The sequence below is a fragment of the Miniopterus schreibersii genome (assembly GCF_964146895.1).
Source record: "Miniopterus schreibersii genome assembly, chromosome: 1".
NCBI classification, from domain to species: domain Eukaryota; kingdom Metazoa; phylum Chordata; class Mammalia; order Chiroptera; family Miniopteridae; genus Miniopterus; species Miniopterus schreibersii.
The window spans coordinates 111,175,669-111,203,395 of NC_138101.1; the positions used below are offsets into that span (position 1 = coordinate 111,175,669).

The 27,727-nt window shown below is 40.5% G+C and overlaps 1 protein-coding gene across 3 annotated transcripts in view; it reads right to left on the minus strand.

The window, feature by feature from the left end:
* Nucleotides 1–2,661: 2,661 nt before the first annotated feature.
* Nucleotides 2,662–27,727, minus strand: part of CCNY (cyclin Y) — a 196,326-nt gene continuing 171,260 nt past the window's right edge. For all 3 annotated transcript variants that reach the window (XM_081134943.1, XM_081134944.1, XM_081134945.1), the window contains 3 exons: nt 18,737–18,903; nt 9,646–9,808; nt 2,662–4,953 (listed from right to left, as the gene is read on the minus strand). In XM_081134943.1, the coding sequence (XP_080991069.1) occupies nt 4,837–4,953; nt 9,646–9,808; nt 18,737–18,903 (447 nt within the window). In that variant the 3' untranslated portion in view covers nt 2,662–4,836. The remainder of the gene's footprint in view (nt 4,954–9,645; nt 9,809–18,736; nt 18,904–27,727) is intronic.

A 27,727-nucleotide genomic window follows, 5' to 3' on the forward strand; every position in this document is an offset into this window, starting at 1 on the left:
ATTTTCCATATCCATCAATATGAACAAGAATTCACAAGCCAGGTCCAGGAAAACCCAACTAGAGAATAAGCTGGACGTTTTGTTGCATTAAGACAGACGCAGGGGTTCGATAGGCAGTAACTGAAACCTGGATACTCCTGCCTTTCACATAAGAACAGTTCTATTTACCAATGGCCACTCTTCTTTAGCAGAGGACCCTGAAAGAGATAACTGATTTCCCCCAGGGAAACTCACAATTAGGCTTATATTTGTCTTTCACAACTTTCCAACATCCATGCACAACAGCATACAACAATCGAGATGTAAGCATGGCTGAACAGTGTGTGTTCAGGAACAGAGTAAGGGAGGTGGTGAAAACAACCAGCAAGTATATCTCTGCCAGCCAAGTTCACTGAGTGATCCAGAGAGGTGAAGTAATTTGTCCAAAGTCACACAACAGTTAACTTTGGCCTGAAACTACAACCCAAGGTTTCATTACCATACAAATCACTACCAACATTATGTTATGCTTAAGTCCTAGTTACAGTGAGTATCTTTGTCCAATCCACATTCACTTTGGAATGCCACTCTTTTAGCTTGTATTTGAAAACTTACTCATATAAAGTTCCTCAAAGGAATAAACCCCTTTACCCGAATCAAGTCACTAAAGGACACAGGAAAGCTGTAATACTATTCAGTCAGACACCTTGTCTGAGCTCATTTCTCACTGTAGCAGGTTCTTCCAGAATGTCTTCTATAAAGACTTACAATGGACAATACAGTTACCAGGACAAGTCCTCACCTGGGTGCTCACAGCTCAGACTTGCAGCGATACAGACACACAGATGCCTCCAATAGCTCTTTCAACTGAGAGATGAAAAGCAGATCATTTTGGGGCTGATCACGGAACTCTTAAAGAAAGTTTCTAATGTGAAGTGACACAGTAGACCTTTAGCAGCTTCGCATATACAAACTTAGTAAGAAAATTGAACGGGAAAGACTGGAAGTTGGCTAACCTGCTCAGGTCCAAACTCCATCACCAATTCTGTGGCTGCCAGTATTCTTACACACCCCTCACCTGTGCTGAGGCCTGTCTGGCACCTGTGAGGTGATTTGTTTTCAGGTGCAGTAGCTCTGCGTTCAGGAACAGCAAACCATGATATTAATGAAGATGTGTGTAGGGCTTTGCTTGAAATCCTTATCACTTAAAATATAAACCCCAAATTAGTTAAGTATCCGTTTCCCATTTCAGCTCAAGGGCATATTTTCCATTTCCTCCTCCCTTTCAACTAGGGTAGGGGACTCTCTGGTTGGCCTTTCAGATGCTCCACATTTCTAAGATCCACCAACATATGTCTTGAGACACTACAGTGAAATCAAGGGGATAAAGTGATTAAAGATAAAATAAGCCACTGATACAAATGGGACATGCTCTAACAGGTCTCTATTATGCAACCATCTCAATTGCTGGGGGTTTCTAAGAGGTCTTAGTACTTCTTTGAGTCACTCAAGACTTAGAGGACTAAGAACACTTTTCCACTTCTGTTGCAAAGAATTGGTTTACTGAGCACCCATAAAACCCATTAAATTTTATATCAATATTTGAAAAATGCAGCAGAAAGGCAGTCACTATTTGTTCTATTTATTTATTTAACACTTATTAAATACCTACAACGAACCAGGAATGAAACTTTATTGTTTAAAAAATTCAAAGCTGTAAAATATGGCCCCAAAGTGAGAGGTTACCAGTCAGAAAAGATTGAAATCACTCCCCAAACTCTGCTTTGCAGCTCAGCTGAGGATCAAAAATCCCAGAACAAAGGGAAACCCCAAGATGGAGAGGCCCCTGCCAATGCCCAAGGAAGGAGCTCGAGAATCCAGCCCAGGACAGAGCAGACAATAGCCCAGGCTCTGACCTCATGCAGTAAGGCATGAGAGCACGTCTTGATCTTGGTAGGATCTCCCAGCTTGCCCTCCAATTTGGTTTTAAATCCCTGACTTCTTTCTTTTTCCCAGTAAAAATAAAAAAATAAAAAGGTAAAACAAGCCAAAAAAACTCATTGGGATATATACTTATTCTCCCAGTGACTTTGTTAAGTCATATCTAAACTTAAACAAATTGTGTGGTTTTCCAAATCTTTCATTAGTGATGAAAACTGTGCATTCAAAAACTACATTAAGACAATGTATTCCTAAAGAGTAATTCGGCTTTAACTGTAGTGCTTTGAATCACCTAGCAAACAAATTACAGTCACTACGATTTATCAATAGGTACTGTACTTGTACTGTTGTTGTTGGTGGGTTTTATTTTTTGGTGTGTTTTTTTTGTTTGTTTGTTTTTTTGGCAAACTTGGAACAAACCAGAGAACAAAATGTTGTCTTCATCATCTTGTAGAAAAATAAAACAAACCTAAAGTATGCACCTATGTGTCAAGTGATTCATACTGCAAAAGCAAAATCTACACTTACAGCAGAGTTTTTAAAATCCTTAGTGCAAGAAATATAACCAATTAATAGAGAACACTTATTAATGATATGGAAACTTTTCCTATACAGAGGTAGAGTCCAGTGCACAAGGCTAAAACGATATTCAATAGTCTAAACAAAGACTGAGCCAGGTTTTACAAGATTCACCTTAAATTTTAAGTTATCAGACTATATGTACATATGATATATAGACTATTCAATTTTTAAAGTAGTTTAATAAACTCCACAAAATAATAGTAGATGCATTGAAATATTTACATAATTCAATTTTCAAATCTCATTCAAATAAAAGGGATAAAAATAAGATTTCTGCTTTAAAGGCAGCAGAACCTCTTTCCTGAAATGGATCAGTAAAATAAGATACTTTACATGAGAGGAACTGATTTATGCTTGAGAGGTATTCATATTCACCTAAGAAAATATGTCCCTTTTTAAGCTCTATAGAATAGGGAATGTAAAACGGTATTTTCTACATTTTTAGATCTCTAAAGTTCTAAATCCAACTCTTACTTGAAGAGTGATGCTGATTTTGGTACCCATACAGAGTATATCAATACAATTACAATGTAAAAATAATTAACTTTTCCTTTTCTGCTTGCTTGCTTTTGAAAGTTAGGTCAGAAAGAACTTGACAATATTTCTGGCCCAGTTATGTTTACACATGACACAAATTTCATTGAAACCTGACTAGCACATTCAGCTTGGTGTTCTTGGGATTTCAACTTTCTGAATTCATTTCCAAAGGGTATTCAAGACTAATAATATAAGATTTCAAAGTTTTCCAAGCTCACATAGGAGGAAGGTGAGACGTAGGGTATCTGCTGCCATTTGGCTCATAGAGATTTGAAAAAGGAAAAAAGTTAGAACCTCTGTCATTGTGACCCAAGAAAATATGCAAAAACCCAAAACAAAGCATTAGATGCTTCATTGACTCAGATTCTTAGACTTACTATCAAATTTACTCTGATACTTAATCATTAATCCTTTTGATATAAAAGATTCTTATCTAGCCCATAAGGAAATTAGAGATAGTCAGAAACAAAAAAGTACGATCATAATTAATGAAGCATAAACCTTCACAGTTTGAATTTTGTATAACTTCTCTAAGCACCCACAATGAAAATGTAAGTTGTTGGGTTTTTTATTCAATTGCTCTGTGAAAAATATCTCAGCAAACAGTACATTTTGCCCGTAATAATCTTCCCACTGGACTACCCACCCCCCAACCCTGTTTTTTAATTTTAGATTTAAAAAAATTATACAAATAGGCTAACTTTGATTTAAAATAAACATATAAAAATTGATAAGAATATTGCTTGCAACAGTGGATGTGGAAGTAGAGGAATGAACTGGGCAGGGAGTAAAAAGAAATGGCTCCTACTCAATAACTTCAGGCAAACACCTAGCACTCTGGAAAAAAACCTCAACATCTCAACCAAGGACAGCCTCTACTGCACATTGTTTCCTTGGCCCATGAGGTGTGACTGACTTATAACTACAACTTCAGGTCAGATTGAAAAAAACAACTGCGTGAAAATTGGAAGGCACAAGCACCTATGTTACCTAGAATTCTTTTTTTGTAGGGGCGATGAAGAATAAAGAAGGAAAGGGATACTTTTGGTTCAGCACTACAGTCAAGTTAATTTTGCCATTGTTGAAGAAAAACTGCATAAAATAAAGTGGTAGAGAAGTGTAACAAGTGCGTCCCACTTGTGAGGAAGAAAGCTCAGGAGACAGCTGGCAGGAACAGTGCAGAGATAAACAATCAGTACTATTTATTTGGATGTCTGTGCCATGTACAAACTATATTCTCTGCTCTGTGAGGCCAAAACCAAAACAATAAAAACAAAAATCCCCCAAATCCCAGAAAAACAGCCAGAAGGAATGCAGTAAGTCTTAAAGAACAGAATGATCCAGACAGAGGTGACAAAGGTGGCACTCTTGTCTTTAATGCACATCTAAGTGTGTTATCTACTGTTGTGTTTTCTGTCATATTCACCTACTGACCAGATGGGGGACTTAAAAAATGGCCATGTCATTTAGTCATTTTTCCTGTATCTACACAACTTTCCTTTCCCTTTACTTCCTCCTCCAGGATTTGAGTCTTTTTCCTCCACGAAGGATGTGCTGTTAATGACGACAGGGCAAGGTGTGAAACAGGATTTCCAGAATACTGATTTCGCTTCCCTCGAAGCCTTGCTGTGTGTAGGCCACACAACTCAAAGGCAGTCATCAAGGCAGCCTGATGGAGCTATGAATTTAAAAAAAAAGGGGGGGGAAAAAAACACCCAAAGCCACCCCAAGTCTTTCTTTTCTCAAACTAAAGGAGAAACTGAGGGATGGTACAGCCTCCAGTGGGGACACCTGCAGTTAGGAGATGATGGCCGGGGACCACCTAGGCAGAGTCAGATTGTCAGCACTTGCTGACCGCTTCCTTGCAGGTCTCCTCAGGTCCTTGTACTTGTCCTCGCAGAGGCGAGAGATGGCCTGAGGGGCAGAAGAGAGACAATTCAGGTCAGGGCTGGACCCTGGAAGCTCCCTCCACCCACTCACTCATCAATCACCAAGCACTGCTTTGAGTAGCAACCTTCTAGGCACGGAGGACACTCATGAACAAAACCAGGAAGAGGCCCTGCCCCACGTGGTTCACATCCCACTGCCCAGACCTGTGTCACAGGGTGGAATACAAAAGAAGTGTAGACACGGTCCCTGTTTCCAAAGTGCTTACAGTCTAACTGAGAAAGCAATCTCAAAATGTGAAACAACTATCAGCTAGTGTAGCCTGGGGTCAGCCAGCCCCAGGTTCAATGCTGGCTCTCCACTTAGGGGTGTGTGACCTGGGTATGTGTCCCCAGTTAAATCTTAGCATCCCTGTCTGCAAATGGGGCGATAACAGCACCCTCCTCACAGGGTGGTTGTGAAGCACTGGAGCTCCACGCTGGATGTGTGCAGGTAGGAGCACAGTACTTGGCCACGATCATTAATCAGAGACCGAGTCAGAGAAGAAGGTGAGTGAGTCTTCTCTAGACCATTGCTACAGAAGGGAACCAGAGGGGGCACAGAAACATGGGATGCAGAGATAATCACATTTTCTTCACTTTGTTGATGAGGGCAATGAGACTCTAGGCAGAGGGTTGCAGCTAAAAGCAGGGCCAGGCCTGCACTGGGTTTGGAGTCCAGCCATAGCTCTCCCAAGGGCTCATACCACCCCAGGGGGCTTGTCCCAGGCACATTCACCTGCCATCTGTATGATGATCCAGAGGTGGGGGTAACATTACTAAGCAAAGATGAGGTCTTTTAACTTCTACACAATTCCAGAGAAAGCCAGGGGATTGTGCCAGGGCTAGGGGGACAGACACAGTACGGTGTTCATCTGCCAGGAAGTCACAGTCACGGTAAAAAGCACAAAAGCAGCCACCCACTTGTCATCATGTGCCCTGATCACATCCCACTGGCTCTTGCTGGGATTGCAGAATAATCCTTGAAAAGTTGGTCTCCCTGCTTCCGCTTCACTCCCTGATATCTTCCCCAATGCTTTCTAGTGACTTTGCCTACCCTGCTCCCTGTCCTCCCCACTGGCTTCCACCATAGGCTCTGCAGCAGCTCCTCCCTCAGCCTCAAGGTGTCTGCAAGGTCGTCTTTGTACAAACATCACCTATTCAATGAGGCTATGACTACAGCATCCCTACTCTACTCTACTCTATTATTTACCTTCTAACATACTAGGAAATATTTCGTTAAAATTTTTTAATTTATTATGTTTATTGTTTACTGTCTCTCTCTTCCAAGCATAACGCAAACTCTGTAACAGCAGGCTCTATGAGCTTTGTTCATGACCATTCCCAGGGCAGAGCTGAAACTAGCACCTGATATCAGAGGGCCCTGAGCAGGTAAGCGTCAAATGGATGTTTAAGTTCGTCAAGTTATGCACATAACAGAGGCATGAACATAACAAGGGTGTAGTCAAAGTACTAAAAAGAGAGGGGACTAAGCAACTGATTCTGAAGGGACACTCATGACTGAGGACAGGCATCAGAAATAGGCTTCAAGGGCTGTGCTTGGAGGGGGAGAGGAAATTATTAAGAGGAATCCGGCATTTTCAGCAGGGCAGTGTACTAGCGTGGTGAGAGGTGGCTGAGGGCACGGCTTGGGGACCAGCAGGCAGTAGGGGATGGAGAGCAGAGCTGGCAGGGCCAGGCTGTCACGGCTACTCACTGGCTGGCTCAGGCATTATTTTGTGGCAATGCAAAACTGCCAGCAATGTTAAGAATTAACGTTCCAAAACCTACAACTGTATTTTAGAAAAGCAACTCCACTGGCAGCACAGAGGATGGACTGGAGAGAGACAGGAGTCAAGAATTTATTCCTCCAAATAAGAGATGAATTAGGGTAGCAGGCGGGCTGTAATATTGAGAATTCTTCATTTGAAATATGTTTCACACATGTAATATATGTGACATATTTAAAGACGAGAAAATCAGATTCCTTAAGAGCATTAGAAAGATCAATTAAAAAAATTTTTTTATTGATTTCAGAGAGGGGAAGGAAGAGGGAGAGAGAGAGAGATAGAAACATCAATGATGAGAGAGAGTCACTGATCAGGGATTACAGGTTGATGCTCAACCACTGAGCCATGCCGGCTGGGCAGAACAATAAATTTTTAAAGCAAATTATTTTCATTTATTGTTTTATTTGTTGTTTCTCAGCTTACAAATAGTATGAGTCTGGATGCAATATCATAACAAATTAGCAATGTACTACTTTATTCTAGATTTTATTATGCAAACTGATGTTAGCTTTAATCACACTTTCACGTGCTAATTAGCAGAGAAAGGACCCTGCTAATGAAAACGCCACTTTGCATTCGCCCTGGTTCTTGATACACTCTTGTTCTACACTCTAATCATGCAATCAGTGTATCAAAACAGCCAGCCAATGGGACATCTGAACAGGCACAAAACTTCAGATTATGGCATCTCCTATGAGGTCTCAGTCTTTGCTTTCCATCATGGGGTTCAAGTTTGCTAACCAAATGGACTAACAGAACGCTGGGTTCTTGAAAACAATGAAACCCCATTCCTAAGAATCTATTTCAAAGGGGTGCCATCTGGTTTCCCAGAGAGTGCTTCTGTCCAGCCCTATGAAAGAGGAAGGTCTGCGTCTCAGGGGGAGAGAGAGGGAACATTTTGTCAGACTACTGGCCTTCCTCCTGCCCCTGGGGCACTTGGCATGGCCGCACCAGAAGTGGGTGAGCTCTCCCCTCTTTCCTCTCAGATAAAATAATGGAGTGAAAAGTAGACACAATTCCCCCAGTGTGCTCCCCGTTTAGCTGACCTGAACCACTAAGTATCCTTACTCAGAGAACCACAGATCTGCTTTCCCTCAGGGCTGAGTGGCTCCCAGGAGCTCCAAGTCCCATTCCTCACCTCAGCACTGCAGGAGTGACTGAGCCCAACTCAGCACTCGAGGGGTACGAGGACTGCTGCACAGACTAAATCAGGGTTCATGCTCACCCCGATATAGAATTCTATTTCATCTGTGTGCTTGTGAAGGTTTGACAATATGTGCCTTGGAGTAAGTCCTTCAGAGGAAGGGTTTCCCATTTTTTGCTCTTGAATACAAGAGAAATGGGAGACTTAATGAGTGGTTTCACTCCAATGGCTGGTACATAATGACAGAAAACTGGCCAAGTTCTGAAAACCTCCCTGGATTTTTATTTTAAACCCAGTGCTATCCACTGAATCTTTTCCAAACTTAGTTTTACTAAGTTTCCTTTTTGGAATAAGCATTATTTACTTTTTAGATTTTTATTTAAAATATTTTCTTTCTTTTTTAAACATGGTTTTATTGATTTTTAGAGAGAGGAAGGGACAGGGATTAGAGAGACAGAAACACTGATGAGAAATAAAAATCATCCATCGGCTGCCTCCTGCATGCCCCTACCGGGGATCAAGCCCAGAACCTGGGCATGTGCCCTGATAGGGAAACCAACTATAACTGCTTGGTCCTTGGGTCAGAGCTCAGCCACTGAGTCACACCCGACTGGGCTAAAATTTTTGCTTTCTTAAGCTTGAAATACATAGCTTACTGCAAACCCTTTTCCTCCCACCTCTAGACCTTGTTTTGTTCGCAGCTGTTAACCCTGTTAGACCACCACTCTGGCCATCTTGACCCAGTACTGGCCAGGGGAGGAAGTTTCACTTGGGATGGAAAATGGGGCAGGCAGCATGAACCTCTTGGGACTCACAAATCTTGGGACATGACTGTACCATCTACTGCTTTGGTCAAAGACTCTATGGAGCGAGACCAATATGGTGCCTGGAGATGAAAGTACTGAGGGTCTCTATACACCTGCTTTAGAGGAGGAGGTCTTACCAGTGAGCATTTTATTATCCCACCACTTTTAATGCAGGTGCAAATATGGAGCTGAGCTCCATACAAGTATGAGGCACAAAAGCCATACAACTTAACAATGTAGGCCTTAAACCCAGACCAAGGCCAAAGAGGCTGGCCCGAGCTCTAACAGGGCTATGGGGAAAATAATTTGAAAAACTAAAAAGCAGAATCAATCCTTTTTGGATTCCTAACAATTAGGGCCTTCTAGTATCTTTTTCCCTTTTTTTTTTTTTAAATAAATATATCTTTATTGATTTCAGGGAGAGGAAGGGAGGGAGAGAGATAGAAACATCAGTGATGAGAGAGTCATGACTGATCGGCTGCCTCCTGCATGCCCCTGACCAGGGATCGAGCCTGCACCCAGGCATGTGCCCTGACTGAGAATCAAACTGTGATCTCCTGGATCCTAGGTCGATGCTCAACTGCTGAGCCATGCCCGTCTGGGCTAGTATCTTTTTCTTATAAAAGTCCATGCTGGGAAATCTTTTTTGTGGTCTTATTTTTTAAAAACTGAAAAGTTAAAAAAAAATCTTTGATTTAAAAAATAGAATCAATGCACATTAAATAAAAACTAATATTAAGAAGGTTACTGAAAATATAACTTGTACGAATTATAAGCAACTAAATTAATTGTTGAGCTCTAAATCCAGGGTACCTTACCCTTATTTTATAACAACACGGTGGGAGAAATCACCATTGTAATCACACCCTTCACCCTTCCATGGCACCCAGATGACGATTCAGCAATAGTGCACGAAAAATCAGTATGTTAAAACATGTTACCTCAAGCTTATGAGCCCTCTCCCTGCTCAGGGGCTCCAAAGGAAAGCTCAGGTTATTTGCTTCTGCCAGAGAACGAAGATCAAAATAATACTTGGCATAAACACTGGAAGGAACATTGATGTTGAACTGGAGCAATTCAAGAAACTGCCGCTCTAGTTCATTCCTGTAAAGACAAAAATAGCAGACATTTAGCTGCCATCATAGGCTGTGCGGCCTGCCAAGGCCAGCTGCTGACACCAGACTCCAGAAAAGTGCATCCCCAGGAAGAGAAGCCATCTAATTAATTGCCTGGTTGGACACCAGAGTTGCAGTTTAACCACCAAATTGGTATTAAGAGCCGAATGCACTTGAGCGGGTGCCAACAAGGATGAGGCCTGATTAACTGGGATGATCACTTCATGGTAATTTGTTTCACTGAAACTAACACACACATACCAGGCTCTGGCTGCACATCTCAGCATGAACCATCAGCTCAGATGAAGTGGTGAAGAGCTGTCAAGTGGAGGCCACTCAGGGCCTGAGACCACAGCCCAGAGGAAAGGTCTCTGCTATACATAAAGGATGACTTCCCTCAGTGCCCTTTCCCCATCTCCTTTGAGAAGAGAGTGGAAAAGCTGCTGCAGAGGTTCCTTAGGCAAAGGAGGGAGGGAAAGTCAATCGCAGTCCCAGACTCTCCAAAGAGAATTAACCAACTTGGAAGAATGAAAGCCATAGTTCCCAAATCTGAGCATGCACTCAATCACCTGGAGGGCTATAGATGACTGGGCCCACCCCCAGTCTCTGATTCAGCAGGTCTGGGGTGAGCCTGAGAATGTGCACTTCTAACAATTTCTAACTAGATGCTGACCACACTGTGAAAACCATTCAACCACAGAGAGTGGTCAGCCAAGGAGCAAACACATGTGTTAAGATGCATATGGCCAACCCATTTAAATTTTGATGAAAACTAATGATGGGTAGCCAAAATAAATTTTAAAACTCTGCTATGAGAATGTCTTCATGTAAGTTATCTTTTAAATAAGGTCTATTTCTTGACAGTTACTATCTAGGGGATGAAAAGTCCTCAGTGATCTATTCTTGAGCACTGATCCTGCGTGGGGCACTCAGTTTCAGTATCATTCTTCTCTCTCCCCCACAGAAGCACCCTGTGCCCCCACAGAACACTACACAGTGCTGTATTTCTGTCCTTCCACACACTCCACTGTAACTGTTGCCTTAAGTCAGTTTCCCCTACTTGTCTCCTCAGAGCTAGAAACCATGACATCTGATTTCATATGCCCGGCCCCTAGCATAGTACCTGACATAGAGCTGGTGCTCAGTGATTACTGTTAGTGAATGCAGCAACCAAGCTCAGCCTGGATGGGGGATCAGGGAAGGTTTCATAGGGATCAGAGAAGAAAGAGTTGAACTGAGTTTAGCAAGCATGGAGCTCTGGTGGAAAGAACAAGGGTTGGGATTATTTCCAGTAGTGGGAGGGCCACTCAAACCACTCCCAAACCCGCAGGAGCACAGAAAATGTTGTCATCACCTCCTGTAAGTGGAGCTGAAGGCTGACAAGCCCTGTTCCCATTGCTAGGTCTCACCCGTCTTGACCCAGCCTCTGCAACTCTCCTGAACACTGAGTACCCAGTTCTGGCCCTTGTATGAAGGTCATTGAATTTTTCAAACCTCAAACTAATGTGGCAACATCCTGTTCCTATGGTGTCCCTGAGTCCCAGTCTGTTGCTTGTGAGCTACCCCACTAAGCCATCGGAGACTAAGGAGGACTGTGCCCCAGTCTCATGCTACTGTGACAGTAGGGAATAGGAATGCTGAGGAGATGAGCAAAAAGGCTGGGATGTGAGCAAGGGTGGATGGCTTTAGAGAAACAAGCAACTCAGCAAATTGGAATTAAGAAACTTCAGCAAGTTACTATCAAAGGGCTGTTTCAGATGGAAAGACCAAGAGTCACGCTCAGGTCTTTTAATTGGAAAATAGCATAACTTGAATGCTGTTTCTGTACAGCCTAGTGAAAAAGTTAACAAGCTCGGAATGTATATATTGTGCTAAATTTTATACTTTTATAAAATTTAATTACTTTGTTTCATTTGGGATGACTTTTACTTTTTTTTTTTAATTTTATTTTTTTAAAGAGAGGGGGGAGAAGAGAGGGAGAGAGACAGACAGACAGACCGGGGAATGAAAATGCAACCTGTGCATGGGACGACACTCAACCAACTGAGCCATGCCGGCCAGGATGATTTTTACTTTAACTGACATTTATTCATTCCTTATTTAAATGAGATTTAATCTGTGAAATACTGGAACCAGGTAAAATTTTAATGGAACAAGAATGTCAATGGACTCAAGATGGAAGCAGAGGAGGTAGAAGTTACACTCACTCCTCCAAGGACTAAACCGGATTTACAACTAAAATATAGAACGATCAAACTGAATAGCCTACTAAAGACTAGCTGAACAGAAGTCTTACAATCAAGGATTTACAGAAGAAGCCACATCTAAACTGGTAGGAAGTACGGAGATGTGAAAAGGGCTAGCCGCGCACCCATATGTGGTGGTTGAAAACTGGGAGGGATATCTCAGCTTCAAAGGTGCCCCCTGAGGAGTGAAGGGTCTCAACCCCATGCTGGGCTCCCCACCACTGAGCACCAACCAGGACTGGGGAAAAGGAGTTAACATAACATCTGGCTGTGAAAATCTGGGGGGATTCTGTCCATCAGGAAGAGACAGGAGTCTGCTAGAAACCCAGGAGCCCTCTTAAATGACAGGTGCATAAAATCTCATTCACAGCCACTCACCCTGGGCCGCAGCAGAGGGAGGGCAGTGGCTCAGAGTGAATGGGACTCATCAGGGAGAGATTGAGTTATGTGGCTTCGAGGAGAGAGCTGAAGGGACAGCCACCAACATCCCTGTGCTGAGTCCCTCTCCCACATCATCCACAGATGCCGTATTTCCTGGGTCAAGCACTCCCCTCCATATGGCATCAGCCTGGAGGAATGCAATAGCTTCACCCTCCCAAATGCCTGTGATCCCGCCCTGCCGAGCTTGAGCCCTGCAGAGGAGTCAGCTGGCTGCGGCCAGCCTAGGCTTGTGGTGCAGACTTTCTTGGAGGGATCTGAGGAGGTCCCACCTTGCTGAGCTCACACCTCGCAAGGGCCATGTTTCCCATATGCCTCAATCAGTGCCATCATTCCTATGCAGAGCCCTCCCTCCACATGTCCAAATCCATATGAGCCTGATGAACTCTGATGGCCTCACCCTGATGACTCCCTGAGACTCCACCCCACCACAAAGGTTCCCAAGGCCCTAGGTGGGTGTCAGCTGGCCTTGGTATACACTGGACTTTTGCTGGGTGGCCTGAGACCCAGTACTGTCACTGAGTTTGAATCTTTATCAACCTGTTCACCAGAACACCACTTGCCTCTACCTGGTGACTCTCTAAGATCTTATCTCATGCAACTTGTACCACCAGAAGCTCTTTCAGTAACTGAGACTAGTGGGGAGCTAAAAGATGGAGGCAAATCTCAGGGTGCTTCGGGCCTTTTGCCAACCTGTCCCCAAACTCAGTGCTGGCAGAAGCAAGCTTTGGAATGCAGCTTGGTCCCTCCCACAAGCACCCCAGCCTAGCAGAGGCAGCCACAAAATGTAGATCGCTTTGTAGCTCCAAACAGGTAGCCCAGGGATGATGCACACAGGTACCTTCTGACACTGACCTGCACTGGAGTCCCTCCCAAAAGGCCCCAGAAACAACACACCCTGTGGTAGGCTTCATACCACATCAGAGCAGGACCCAATTAGTTCCACAGGTGGCACATCCAAAGGGGTATCTCTGCAGGCACCAGACCCTGCTGAGGCAAATTCCACTTCACCCACCCAGCAGCTCATACACTGTGGTCAGGGTCAACCCTCACAGTCAGCCAGCCTGAGAGTCAACCCCACCCACAAACAGGCCATCAGCAATCAAGATTCAACTACAACAGGAGGGTGCACATAACCCACACAAGGTACATTCATGGAGCACCTAGCTCAGGTGATCAGGGAGCTGTGCCACTGAGCCCCACAAGATATCTAATACATAAGGTCACTCTACCAAGACTGGGAGATACAGCAGATCTACCTAATACACAGAAACAAATACAGAGAGGCAGCTAAATGGAAAGAGAAAAAAAAAATGCCCCAAATGAACAGAAGAAAACCCCCCAAAAAAGAATTAAATTAAATGAAGGTAATTAATCTAACAGATACAGAGTTCAAAACAATGGTTATAAGGATGCTCAAGGAACTTAGGAAAGAAACAGATGAGCTCAGTGAGAACTTCAACAAAGAGATAATAAGCATAAAAAAGAACATAGAAACCATAAAAAAGAAACAGAAATAAAGAACACTGTATCTGGAGAATACACTAGAAGGAATCAACTGCCAATTAGAGGAAGCAGAGGACAGAATCACAAATTTGGAAGAGAAGGCAGTGGAAAACACTCAGTGAGAGCAGCAAAATGAAAAAAGAACTTTTTAAAATGAGGATACTTTAAGGGACCTCTGGGACAACATGAAGCATAACAACATCTGCATCAGAGGGTTACCAGATGAAGAGAGAGAGCAAGGGATTAAGAACATATTTGAAGAAATAATGACTGAAAACTTCCCTAACCTGGAGAAGGAAAAAGCTACAGCGTACAGTAAGTACAGAGAGTCCTAATCAAGATGAACTCAAAAAGGCCCACACTAGGACCCATCATAATTAAAATGGCAAAGGTTAAAGGCAAAGCGAGAATCTTAAAAGCAGCAAGAGAAAGACAGTTACTTACAAGGAAGCTCCCATTAGACTGTAAGCTGATTTCTCAACAGAAACTTTGCAGGCCAGAAGGGATTGGCAAGAAATATTCAAATTGATGAAAAGCAAGGACCTACAACCAAGATTACTCTACCCAGCAAAGCTATCATTTAGAATTGAAGGTCAGATAAAGAACTTCATAGATAAGAAAAGTAAAGGAGTTCATCACCACCAAACCAGTATTATAAGAAATGTTAAAGGGACTTCTTTAAGAAGATAAAAAATATAAATAATAAAATCGCAGTAACTACATACTTATCAGTAATTTTTCCATGTTAATGGATTAAATGCTCATATAAAAAGACATAGAGTGGCTGAATAGATAAGAAAGCAAGACCCATATATATGCTATCTACAACAGACTCGTTGCATATTGAAAGACACACAGACTAAAAGTAAAGAGAAGAAAAAAGGTATTTTATGCAAATGGAAATTTTTAAAAAGCTGAAGTAACAATATGTATATCAGACAAAGACTTTAAAACAAAGGCTGTAACAAGAGACAAAGAAAGACACAGCAACGCCACTTCTGGGTATTTATCTGAAGAAACCAAAACCACTTATTTGAAAATATATATGCATCCATATGTTCACTAAAACATTACTTACAATAGCCAAGACATGGAAGCAACTTAAGTATCCATTGATAAATGAATGGATAAAGAAGATGTAGTACCTATATACAATGGAATATTACTTGGCCATAAAAAAAAAAACCTACCATGCATAGACCTAGAGGTTTTTATGCTAAGTAAAATCAGTCAGAGAAAGACTAATATCATATGATTGTACTTCTGTATGGAATCTAAAAAACAAAATGAACAATCAAAATAGAAACAAACTCATAGATACATAAACTGATGGTTGCCAAATGGGAGGGGGGGTTGAGGGGCTGGATGAAAAGGGTGAAGGGGTTAAGAAGTACAAATTGCCAAAAATGAAAACAGTCATGGGGATGTAAGATACAGCATAGGGAATATAATCAATGATATTGTAATAACTATGTAGGTGCAAGATGGATACTAGACTTATTGGGGCAATCATTTCATACATTATACAAATGTCTAATCAATATGTTACATACCTGAAACTAATACTGTATGAGAAGTGTAATTGAAAAAAAAATATTTAAAAAAATAAGTGTTCCACTTTCCACAAAACACTGAACCTCAATTTGGCCACCTTCCTTGCCACTTTACAAGGATGACCTATCCTCCAGTGTCCAATAGCATGTTCCTCATCTCCGTCTGAGCTCTCATTTCACAAGCACCTTTAACATTCATGTTTCCAGTGGCATTTTGTTTATGTAAACTCCAAGATTACAGAAGTCTTCTCTACAACTCCCCTTTTCTTGCTGGGTCCTCACCAGAATTGCCTTTAACACTGTATTTCTACTAATCATCTCTTTAAGGCAATATAGGGTTTTTCCAACATGAGCCTCAAAACTCTTCTCCCATTACCCTGTTCCAAAGCTGCTTCCACACCTTTAGGTATTTATTACAGCAGCACTCCACTTCCCAGGACCAAAATCTACATTAGTCTCTGGGTTGCCATAATAAAATGCCATAGACTAGATGGCTTAAACAACAGAAATGTATTTTCTCACAATTCTGAAGGCTGAAAGTCCAAGATCAAGGTACCAGTAGATTTGGTTTCTTCTGAGGCCTCTCTCCTTGGCTTGGATATGGTCATCTTCTTCCTGTGTCCTCATATGGCTGTCATTCTTCCCTGTTGTCTGACTCTAGTCATAATGGATTAAAGCCCACCCTAATGACCCCATTTTAACTTAATTACCTCTTTAAAGACCTTACCTCCAAATACAATTACATTCTGAGGCACTAGGGGTTAAAACTTCCACATATGAATTTTGAGGGAACACAATTCAGTTCAGAACACTGGTTATCTGTTACAGGGCTCAAAGGGACACTGGTTTTCATGCTAGGATATGCTTTCCCTTACAGCACACAAAGACTTTCTCCAAGCAAGTCTTAAAACACAACAGCATTAGGGAACTTAAGGAACAGATTTCTAGATCAGTAACTCTGATTTACCTCTTAAAACAGACTTGTCCAAGGATATACCAAGTGTACAGGTTCTCTTTCCCTGTTACTATTCTCCCACTCTGGGAGGGAAAGGAAGACCAGTCACCTACCCTCACCAAGTTCATTGTCCCAAGGAGAAGAACCGCTGAGAAGGCAAGTAAAGGGACTTATTCTAATACTTAGTGTTAAAAAAACAAATAACTCTAGTAACAGGCTAATAACTTAGGTGGTTTCCAATTTCTGCTTTTAACAAACTGAAGAAGTTGGTAGGCTCAAAATCTACTCAAGGTAGATTTTTACTGATGGGTGACTATGTGATTTTAACATATAATTCTAAAAGCATTTAAAGACTCACTTGAGTGGCAATTCATGTACTTAGTTATATGAACATATTCTCTCAGCTCTCTTGTTAAAGATTTGAGACCTACACTGACTTCAGAAGGTATTTTCCTCTTTGATTTAAGTAGATACAACTGCTTGTGGTGGGGAAGCCCTCTACCTGTTCTTACAGAACCTCAGTACCACCACCCACACCAAGTCACAGGTTGTACATCATCTACTTTACACAAAGGAGAGAAAACAACCTTGATGTGATCCTTGTGGGTGTGTAATTCAGTGTCACACTGTATCAGGGAGTTAATGAGAGAATCACGCCCCCCCCCCCCAAAGGTAAAGTCAGCATTTCTTACATCTTGCACCCAAATGTCCTCCTCCTTTATGGTCTGAATGACAATTATTTTTGTAGCTGTCTCCATTTTGAAATATAATCAAGAATTTTATTTTTATTACTATCAAAAACTATACTTTTCTTAGTTTTTAAAATAGAGAATTATAGACAAAGGAAGAAGTTTTATAGGACCAGGAATCAGCAGCAGGAATTAGCTCTGCAGCAAAAGACCCAAGAACATAAACAAGTATGCTTCACAGGAGCCACAAAATGGGGTGCTCAGGAAGTCAGTAACAAAGGCATGGGTGCCCCAGGTTGGTGAGAAATTGATGTGACACTCCCACAATGCAGTAGCCACAAGCACTTAGAAGATCCTGCATCCTCAGGATTATTGGGTCCAGGGTCATAGATGTAGATTGGGACACAACTGGGAAACTCCTCCAGCCTAAAGCTTCCTCAAGAAAGTAAAAAAAATAATATGAGAAAAAATTTTAGCATAGCGTCAGAAGTTCCTGTAAACCATAAGCAACTCTACGTAGTTCATCTTGATTTTCAAAACAGCTTCTTCCTCCTAAGAGGCTCTGAACCCAGACTCCAGACATCCCAGGGAATAGGCCTGTAGGTCTCCTGCTAATGGTCCTCACCTAAATCTGAGGACTGAACAGTTTGAGAAATCCTAAGGCTGCCCTGAGAGCCATGGGGTGGACAACCCTTCCTTTCCCCCAGGGTTTATGGCACTTCCACTGAGCTATGGGCACTTGAGCCCAGCTGGGGAAAACATGCCACCCTAACAATGATACATGACAAGCCTCAGGGAGAGAATGCACATTTTAAACAAGTGAATTTGTAAGAATGTCAAAGCAGTGAAAGTTTTTTTGTTTTGTTTTGTGTGTTTTTTTCAATATATCTTTATTGATTTCAGAGAGAGGAAAGGAGAGGGAGAGAGATAGAAACATCAATGATGAGAGAGTCATCGATCGATCCCACAACCTGGGCATGTGCCCTGACCAGGAACTGAACCCTGATCGCCCAGATCCTAGGTTGCCGACACTCAACCGCTGAGCCACGCCCGGCCAGGCAAAGCAGTGAAAGTTTTAAAACTAAAAAGAAACAATATTTTAGCTCTTCTGCTCTTTGGGTAGGCTGTTGCCCATAAAAGACTGGTGCAGGACATTAACTCTGTGTTATCAGTCTGCAGTGAGATCAGCTGGAATGTAAACTGCCACAGAACTGCAGAAGACACTGGTCTATACCTTTCTAATGAAGGTAAAGGAAGGCTTGACTATAACATAGTTTCAGTAAACCTGTTTCACAAAACAAAGTTTTGCCAGTACCTATTTATGATCCACAATAAAGAGAAATACAGGCTTTTGTATATATTCCACAACCGTGCCTTCACTGTATATCAGCTTCCAACAGACATTCAGTCAAATTCATTCATTCCAAACTATAAAGAGCATTCAAAAGGGACATAATCTCCTTCCCAAACTGTTCCACTGACTATACCCTGCTCCCTGTCCCCCCCCCCCCCCCCACCACCACCACTCACATGTCCTCCACGGTGATGTCTTTCAGGATCTGGCAGTAATCCACATTCCACACAGCCTGGTCATCCCATACCTTGGAGGCCAGCAGGATGGCCCCAAGAACAATTCGCTTCCAGTTGGCTGGACAGATATCTATCTCTGCATATGTTAGAAGTCTTTCAAGGTATACCTGGAAGATAAGAAAATGCCAGGGCTAAGCAACCTGTCTTGTTTTCTCTCACATATTAGCATATATAAATTCTAAAATTGTTTAATTACATTTCACCAGCCTTTAAATGGGCATTTATTACCTGATCATACCTATTTTTAAAAAGTCAAGGGCTCAAATAGTCTGATGTATAATGCACACATTCTGTACTTGGACTGTATAGATGAAGCTGGATCTTAAAAGACTCCAAGGCAGGAACAAACTCCAGGAGCCTTAGATTAATTTCTCACTCTATCAAGTATGATATTGACACAAATTCAACAAACAACCAATGTTCCAATAAGCAGAACAAAGAACATGAAAGACTAAACCTATTTTTTTTCTATCTGTAGTGTTTTAATTAAACTTTTTTATTTTGAGGTTTTCATAGATTTATACGGTGTGTTGATAAACCTTTTTGTACTACTGTGGTGAAATATACATAGTATAATATTTATCATTTAACCATATTTAAGTGTAAGGTTCTAGGCATTAAATATAGTCACACTGCTGTGAGATCATCACATTCATCTCTACCTCCAGAACATCTTCATCTTCCCAAACGGAAACTCTATAAAACAACATAGTACTCCCCAACCCCAGCCCCTGCTAACCATCGTTCTACTTTGACTCCATGAATTTGATTTCTCTAGGTACCTTATATAGGTGGAATCAACCAGTATTTTTCCTTTTGTGTCTGGCTTATTTCAGTGTGAAGTTGTGTCTCACTATGGTTTGGTAAACCACGTTTTCATTAAAATGGGTCGATAAACCCATTTTTAACGAAGTAATTTCAGCTGAAGATAGACAATAAAACCAAATAAAATAGGATTTATAAATTGGCACAATTTAGTTTGAGGACATCAGAAAGCCCACAAAGCCCACCACCTGAGTTGGTTAACAAGTAAGAATGTCTTTTAAAGCTTCCCTTGGTAAAAATCTGTTTATTACACTTCTCTGAAACATGGAATTCTTTTTTCTAGTTTATCACTTACAAATTGGAATTACTAAATCACTTTTTTAAAAGCTTCCTAACAGATGAAATCTATAGTGTTAAAATTATTCATAGTTTATAATGTCTATAAAGTATGCAATTTCTAAAAAGGCATGTATGTGCAGAACGCAAAATGTTAAATACATAAATAAAATATACATTATTTTCAGCTAAATAAGCTCACAGATGGAACAGGATAAGTTAGAAAGGGAAAGAATCCACACCTGTTACATCATTAGGGCTCTGAGGAGGAAGCTGCACTTTAGGAAGCTCTTGAGAAAGAAGGTAATTAACAGATTGATTTTGAGAAGTTTGTTCAATGACGAATGCAGAAGTAGAAGAACATGATAATGCCAGAGCTGACTAATACTTATACAACAAAAAAGACTACAGGATGAACAGATAAATGACAGGTATGGCTGAACAAGAGGACTTTATTCACTGTCTAAATACAGAGTACTCACTACGTACCAGGCTCTGTGCTCATCACTGGAGATAAAGTGTGGAGGAGGCACTGACCACTACAGCTGCAAAGGGGAGAAGGGGCTGGAAGGAAGCATAGTTGATGGGAAGAAGCATCAGGAGATTATGAAACAGTCCTAACAGAGGACCAGTGTTTGACAATGGAGATCGGCAGTCACATTCCAGAGATTCCTATGACCCCAACAGCCACAGAAGGTGGGCTGCTGTGAGAGACCCCAGACTTCTAGGTCATGAGTTGGATGGGTGACACCTTCTGAGACAGGGAACTCCAGGAGGAAAAGGTGGTGAAAAATGATTACGAGGCTGACTATGGACGTTTCTATCTGAGACATCCCAGAGGACGCCCCACAGGAAGCATACATGCAGGTCTGGAGCACAAAGGGAACAGCACTGAGACAAATTTGAGTCTGTGACACACAAACAGAATTACGTCGTAAGCATGGATCCAATGACCGGGGTGGGGGGAGAAGGGGCCAGGCCTAAGCCAGGGCCCCTCTTGTTTTAACATCTGGAGAGAGGGTAAAGGGGCAGCAAAGGAGAGGAATAAAGTCTGTTATGTTCTGCTCTTAAGTCTTGTAATAGTTCGGAGAAGAAACTACACGGCAAAGCTAGGTTTTTCTGAGTGCCTAAATTAGGCTTACAATGTTATACAGGGCATCTGAGAAGAAAACTGAAGTGCTCTCTTTAACAGTAAAAAATAAAACTAAAGAAGCAAGGCCACTTCAGGCAGTGATTATGTGGGTGGAGAGGGGCAGGGGAGGTAGCAGGGTTGAGGTATTTAGAAGGGAGAATGGGGGAAAAGGACAGAGGTGGGAGGAGGAAGAGAAAAGGGAAAGAAGGAAAGGAAGGAGAAATGATCCTTAGTGAAAGTAAAACTATGAGCAGATTAAGAAAAGTCAGAGCATCAGCTAGCAGCTCCTCTTTGGAGCCTCCTCTGGTTCCCCTGATCCCTAAACCTGAGACAGAAGAGTCATATGCTACCTCCAAAGCAGCAGAAGCTTCCTACAGCTTCTTCTGCCGTCTTCTGCTGTCTGTAAAACATGTGCAATGGAGAACACCCAGCGAAGTTTGCAGAGGAGGCTCAGAACCTTGTCTGCCTCTTTCATTGAAATACAGGCTTTGCTAAGATGGGGGTTCGCATTCAACTATTTGCTGAATAAATAAATATAAAATAATGGGGTTTTTTTGCTCAGAAAGGTTATTGTTCTGTTTTCAGTGCCTTACTAAGAAAAAAGCAATATTTAAATCTTTAAAACCTAGATTTCTATGGCTAATCTCATATACCAGGTGTTACCCAGAATGAATAAGGGCACTGTATGCACTAAAAGACAAAGTTAAAATCATGAGAAAAAATTATTAACATATTTCAAATCCCCAAAATAAAATAGCCAATAAAGAGTGACAAGAGTTTACTGAAAATTAATAAAATGAGAAACCATTACAAGGCGAGTCTACCTTGACTTCCCCCACATTAGTCTGGGTGACCCTCCCACTTCCACATTGCTTCATTTTGTCTTGGTGTAGTGTAGTTGCCTTGGTCTCTGCCCATAGTAAACCATATATTTGTTCCCTGAGGACAAGGACCGCATTTCACTTTGCCCACTGTGTGCCCAGTGTCTAGCACGATGCAAGGGCAGGGCATGGCCCAAGTGCTTGCTTAAAGGACTCATCATCCTGCAGAATGAGTAAGGAGCAACATCTCTACAGAAGCTCTGGCTCTGGAATACAGATGAAGGCAGGCAGATTTCTTGTGTAAGTGGTTTATCTAATAAAATGGCCATAAACAATGGCATCTGGGAAAGGGGACTGCATTCACAAAGGTAGAGTGGAGTTAAATGTGACACTGAGTCCTTGCTTTGTAAGACAGCTGCAGTGGTGAATAGTGAAGGTCAGAGGAAAAGTCCACTTTGTTGTCTGAAGCACAGAAAGTGGAAAAGACCTTTAACTAAGTCCCAGGAGGTCATGCAGAGGGAACTCTAACTATATGGACCTGTGTGAGAGCTTCCAAATCTCTCTCATTGAGCAGTAATAGTATTGGGTCATGACAACCATTGGTGAAATAAAGGAGGTCACTGAAGAGAGCTCAGTAAGCTTTTCAATATTTGGAGACTTTGGTTTTTAATGGCATTTATTATATTAATGCTAATGTTTTGATCATGATTTTCATTTGCATGAAAATCCTAATTCTTTAGGTAAAGATCCAGTCCAGGCCAAGTGGAATTTCACCTGGGACCCAGACTAAATCTTTTACAAACGTTGATGACCAACTTTACCCTCTAAGGAGAGTGTCAGAAAATATAATAAAACTGTCCTAAGAGCAGAAAACTGAGACTGTAATTAACTAAGACCCCAGATTTTTAAAGCAATAGAAAAAGAAGGTTGTGGAACAATCTTCACCCATATCTCTAAGACTCTATTCCTTTATACATATGAGCTATGCAAATATCTCCAGGCTCTCCACTGGCTCGGTGCAAAAAGGTGGTTACTCTATTTTCTTCTTACTTACTTTATATTTTAGTTGATCCATATTAATAAGTATGCTAGATGATATTAAGAAGAATAATTAATGTTTGAGAAAAACCAACAGGCATCTACTATGTCTGATATTCCATTATGGCTAACTAAAAGAATTAGGTGTTATAATACACTCCATTACTGCGGAAAGGCAGTTGTTACACTGGGAGATATGGCATTCATTATAAGCTCCAATTAATAGCATGCAACATAGTGGAACTTGCCAGTAAAGGTATATTCAAGGGTCAGCTGTAATTTCTTTAGTAAACTCTCACTTGAGTATTTTAATTCTCTGCTAAATGAAATAATATAAATTGATTTTTTTCTTTCTTTTTTTTTAATCCTCACCCGAGGATATTTTTTCCATTGCTTTTCATAGAGAGTGGAAGGGGGAGAGAGAAACAGCAATGTGAGAGAGACACATTGACTGGTTGCCTCCTGCACACGCCCTGCTCAGGGCAGGGGGTAGAGCTGGTAACAGAGGTACATGCCCTTGGCAGGAATTGACCCCAGGATCCTTCAGTCCATGGGCTGACGCTCTAACCACTGAGCCAAACCAGCTAGGGCTACAATTGATTTTTTTCTAAACAATATCCTTAGATCACTGCTAATAGGATACTTTTGCTCAATTAAATTTTCAGGTATAAATTCATGAGAAGAACCACCCTAAGAAGTCTCTAGAAAATACAGGTTAGTGAACAAACAGTTACACAGAGCATTCAGTTGACTGCACATAAGAGAACTGTTCACAAAGGCATGGGGAAGGAGTAACATGCAAACAAGTGAAATCAAACATATATGGAATCAAAATTCTGATGCTGCTGAAATTATTTCAATATGATTTTAATGAGTAATACTAGGTCATTAATCTTAGACTCTTTATCACCCAGAGTTTAGCCGACTGGTGATTTCACCACTGCTTCTCACTTCCTGGCACCTGAAGGAGCACATAAATGAGATATTTGGACTCATCACTGAACATATATCATTTGACTTCCTTAGAAACTATTAAAATGACCCCAAAAGGCTGTTTTCTGGGTCAGAATCAATATATTCCAGAGGTTACTTCATCATCAGAGTACCAGGCTCTGAGAGGCACTTTTAGGCTGCAATCCAGGGACTGAGTGGTAGCAATGTCTGAACCCTGCCAAGGCCACACAAGCTGGGATTCAACTCAGCTGAGCATGATTGGTATTCCTGATATACAGATATAACAAGTACAAGCAACATATCACCTAAGGAGATAGAGCCTACCTCCCTACTCCTTAAGTGGGCTGCAGATAGTCACTTCCTTCAAAGAGTGCAGCACAGAAAGTGAAAAAAAGAGTAACTTTATAGTGGATGAACTAGACAAACATGACCTCAGTCAGGTGTTCAAGGTTACTGTCAACAGTAATAAGTCATGTTGACAGTATGTACCTTTGATAGGATTTGATGAAAATGGAACTTTATCTCTGTAGTTTTCCTCCCCAAGAAACACAATTCCAGTCTAATCATGAGAAAAACACTAGACAAATTCCAACTTAGGGACATTCTACAAAATACCTGACTGTCAAAATACCTGACAGTCCTCGAAACAGTCAAGTTCATCAAAAACAAGGAAAGTCTGAGAAACCATCACAGCCAAGAGGAGCCTAAGGAGACATGACAACTACATGTAATGTGGTGTCCTGGATGGGATCCTGGAACAGAAAAAGGACAATGGGTAAAAAATAAGGAAATCTGGATCAAGCATGAACTTTAGTTAATAATAATGTATCACTAACAGTTCATTAATTGTAACAAATATATAAAAAGAATATAAGATCATAAAAATAACATTATAGATGTTATAACACTATATTATAGGTGTTAGTAATAGATGGGTGTGCGGTATATGGGAACTTTGTTCTATCTTCACAATTTTTCTGTAAATCTAAAATAAAATGTATGGTGATGGAAGACTATACTTTGGGTGATGAGCATGCATACAATGGAGTATACAGATGTATTATAAAACTGTACACCTGAAATTTACGTTATTAAGCAATGTTACCCCAATAAATTTAATTTTTAAAAAGTTTATTTTTAAAAATACATCTATAAAAATGAAAACTACCCAAACTTATACAATGTAGCTAAAGCTTAAAGGGAAATTTATTAATATAAATTCCTGTATTAAAAAAAAAGAGGCTCTCAAATCAATAACCTAATCTTCCACCTTAAGCAACTAGAAGAAAAAGAACTAAACCAAACCTAAAGCAAGTAGAAAAAAGAAATTAACAGAGTAGAGTGGAAATAAGTAATACAGAGAACAGAAAAACAGAGAAAAATCAATAAAAACAAAAGTCAGCCTGGCCAGGCGTGGCTCAGTGGTTGAGCACCCAGGAGATCACAGTTTGATTCCCGGTCGGGGCACATGCCCAGGTTGCAGGCTTGATCCCCAGTAGGGGGCGTGCAGGAGGCAGCCAATCAATGACTCATCATCTCTCTCTCTCTCTCTTTCTCTCTCTCTCTCTCTTTCTCTCTCTCTCTCTCTCTCTCTCTTCCTTCCTCTCTCTGAAATCAATAAAGACATAATAAATAAATAAATAAACTAAATAAAAAATAAATAAATAAAAACAAAAGTCAGTCTTTGGAAAGGTCAATAAAATAGTCATTTAGAGAACAACAAAGAAAAATAAGAGATTAGATTCAAATTAGTAAAATCAGAAACAAAAGGGAGCATTAAGTAGACTTCACAGAAATAAAAAAAATTAAAAGGGAACACACTGAACAGCTGTATGCCAACAAATTGGTTAACTTAAATGAAATGGACAAACTCCTAGAACAACACAAACTGACTCAAAAAGAAACAGATAACTGGAATAGATCTATAACAAGCAAAGAGACTGATTTGGTAATGCAAAAACTTCGAACAAAGAAAAAGCTTGGCCACGGTGCCTTCAGTGTTGAATCCTACCAAACAGTTAATACCAGTCCTTCCCCAAACTCTTCAGAAAAATACAACTAGAAGAAACACTTCCCCAGTTCATTCTATGAAGCCAATATTATGCTTATTCCAAAACCAAAGATATCACAAGAAAACCAAAAAAGAATATCCCTTACAAATATAAATGCAAAACTCTCAACAAAATACTAGCAAGCCAAGTTCAGCAACATATAAAAATAATTAGATACCATGACTAAGTGGGATGATTTATCCCAGGAATGCAAGGTTGACTTCACCTATCAATAGAATAAAGGAAAAATTCCACAAAGTCAATCACAGTAAATGCAGAAAAAAGCATTTGTCAGAATCCAATATTCTTTCAAGATAAAAAATACCCCATAAATTAGGAACAGAAGGAAGCTTCTTCAATTTGACGAAGGGCATCTATGAAAAACTCACAGCTAACATCATATTTAATGGAGAAAGACTAAAAGCTTCCCCCTAAGATCAAGAACTAGACAAAGCACTCTCACCACTTCTATTCAACACTGTGCTAGAGGTTCTAGACAATTAGGTCAGGAAAAGAAATAAAACACATCCAGATTGGAAAAGAAGAGTTTTGTAAAACTATCTCTATTTGCAGATAACATGATCTTGCAAATATAAAATTCTAAGGAACTTAGCAAAAAACTATTAGAACTAAAATGAGTTGAGCCATGTGGAAGAATACAGGATCAATCTATAAAAATAATTTTTTTTCCTATACACTAGCAATGAACAATTTAAAAATGAAATTAAGAAAACAATTCCACTTAACATTAGCATGAAATAGAGTTAAATACCTAGGAATAAATTTAATTTTAAAAAGTGTAAGGCTTATACACTGAAAACTATAGAAACTGTTGAAAGAAATTGAAGAAAATCTAAATAAATGGAAAGATACCCCATATCCATGGAGGAGAGGCTTAGTATTGTTAAGACTGTAATCCTCCCCAAATTTATCTACATATGCAATGCAATCCCTATCAAAATCCCAGTTGATACTTCTTTTTTGTTTTGCAGAAACTGACAAGCTGATTTTAAAATTCATCTGGAAATGCAAGGGTCACAGAATAGCCAAAATAATCTTGAAAAGAGAAGAACAAAGTTGGGAGAATCATACTTTTTGATTTCAACTGCAAAGCTACAGTAATCAAGACAGTGTGGTACTGACATAAGGATAGACATAGATCAATGGAATAAAACTGAAAATGTAGAAATAAACTTTCTTATTTACAGCTAACTGATTTTTGACAAAGGTGACAATTCAAAGAGAAAAAAAGTCTCTTCAAGAAATAGTGCTGGGACAACCACATACATGCAAAAGTATGAATTTGGACCCCACTCGCACAAAAATAGCTCAAAATGGATCACAGACCTAAATATGAGCTAAAATTATGTAATACCTACAAGAAAACATGAGTAAATCACATGACCTTGGGTTATGTAGTGGTTTCCTAGATATACCACCAAAAGCACAAGTGACAAAATTAAACAGTATATAAATTGGGCTTCATGAAAATGAAAACCTTTGTTACAAATGACGCCATTAAGAAACTGAAATGACAATACAGAGAATAGGAGAAAATATTGGTAAATCATAAATCTGACAAGGGACTTGTGCCTGAAACATATAAAGGAACTCTTAGAATTCAGCAATAAAAAGACAACCCAATTTAAAAATGTGCAAAGGATCTGAATAGATATTTCTCCAAAGAACATACACAAATGCCCAATAAACACATTAATCATTAGGGAAATACAAATTAAAACTACAACGAGATATCACTCCATACCCACTAGAATGGCAAAAATCAAAAACACTCTAAGAAATATTGACAAGGATATGATGTGGAGAAATTACC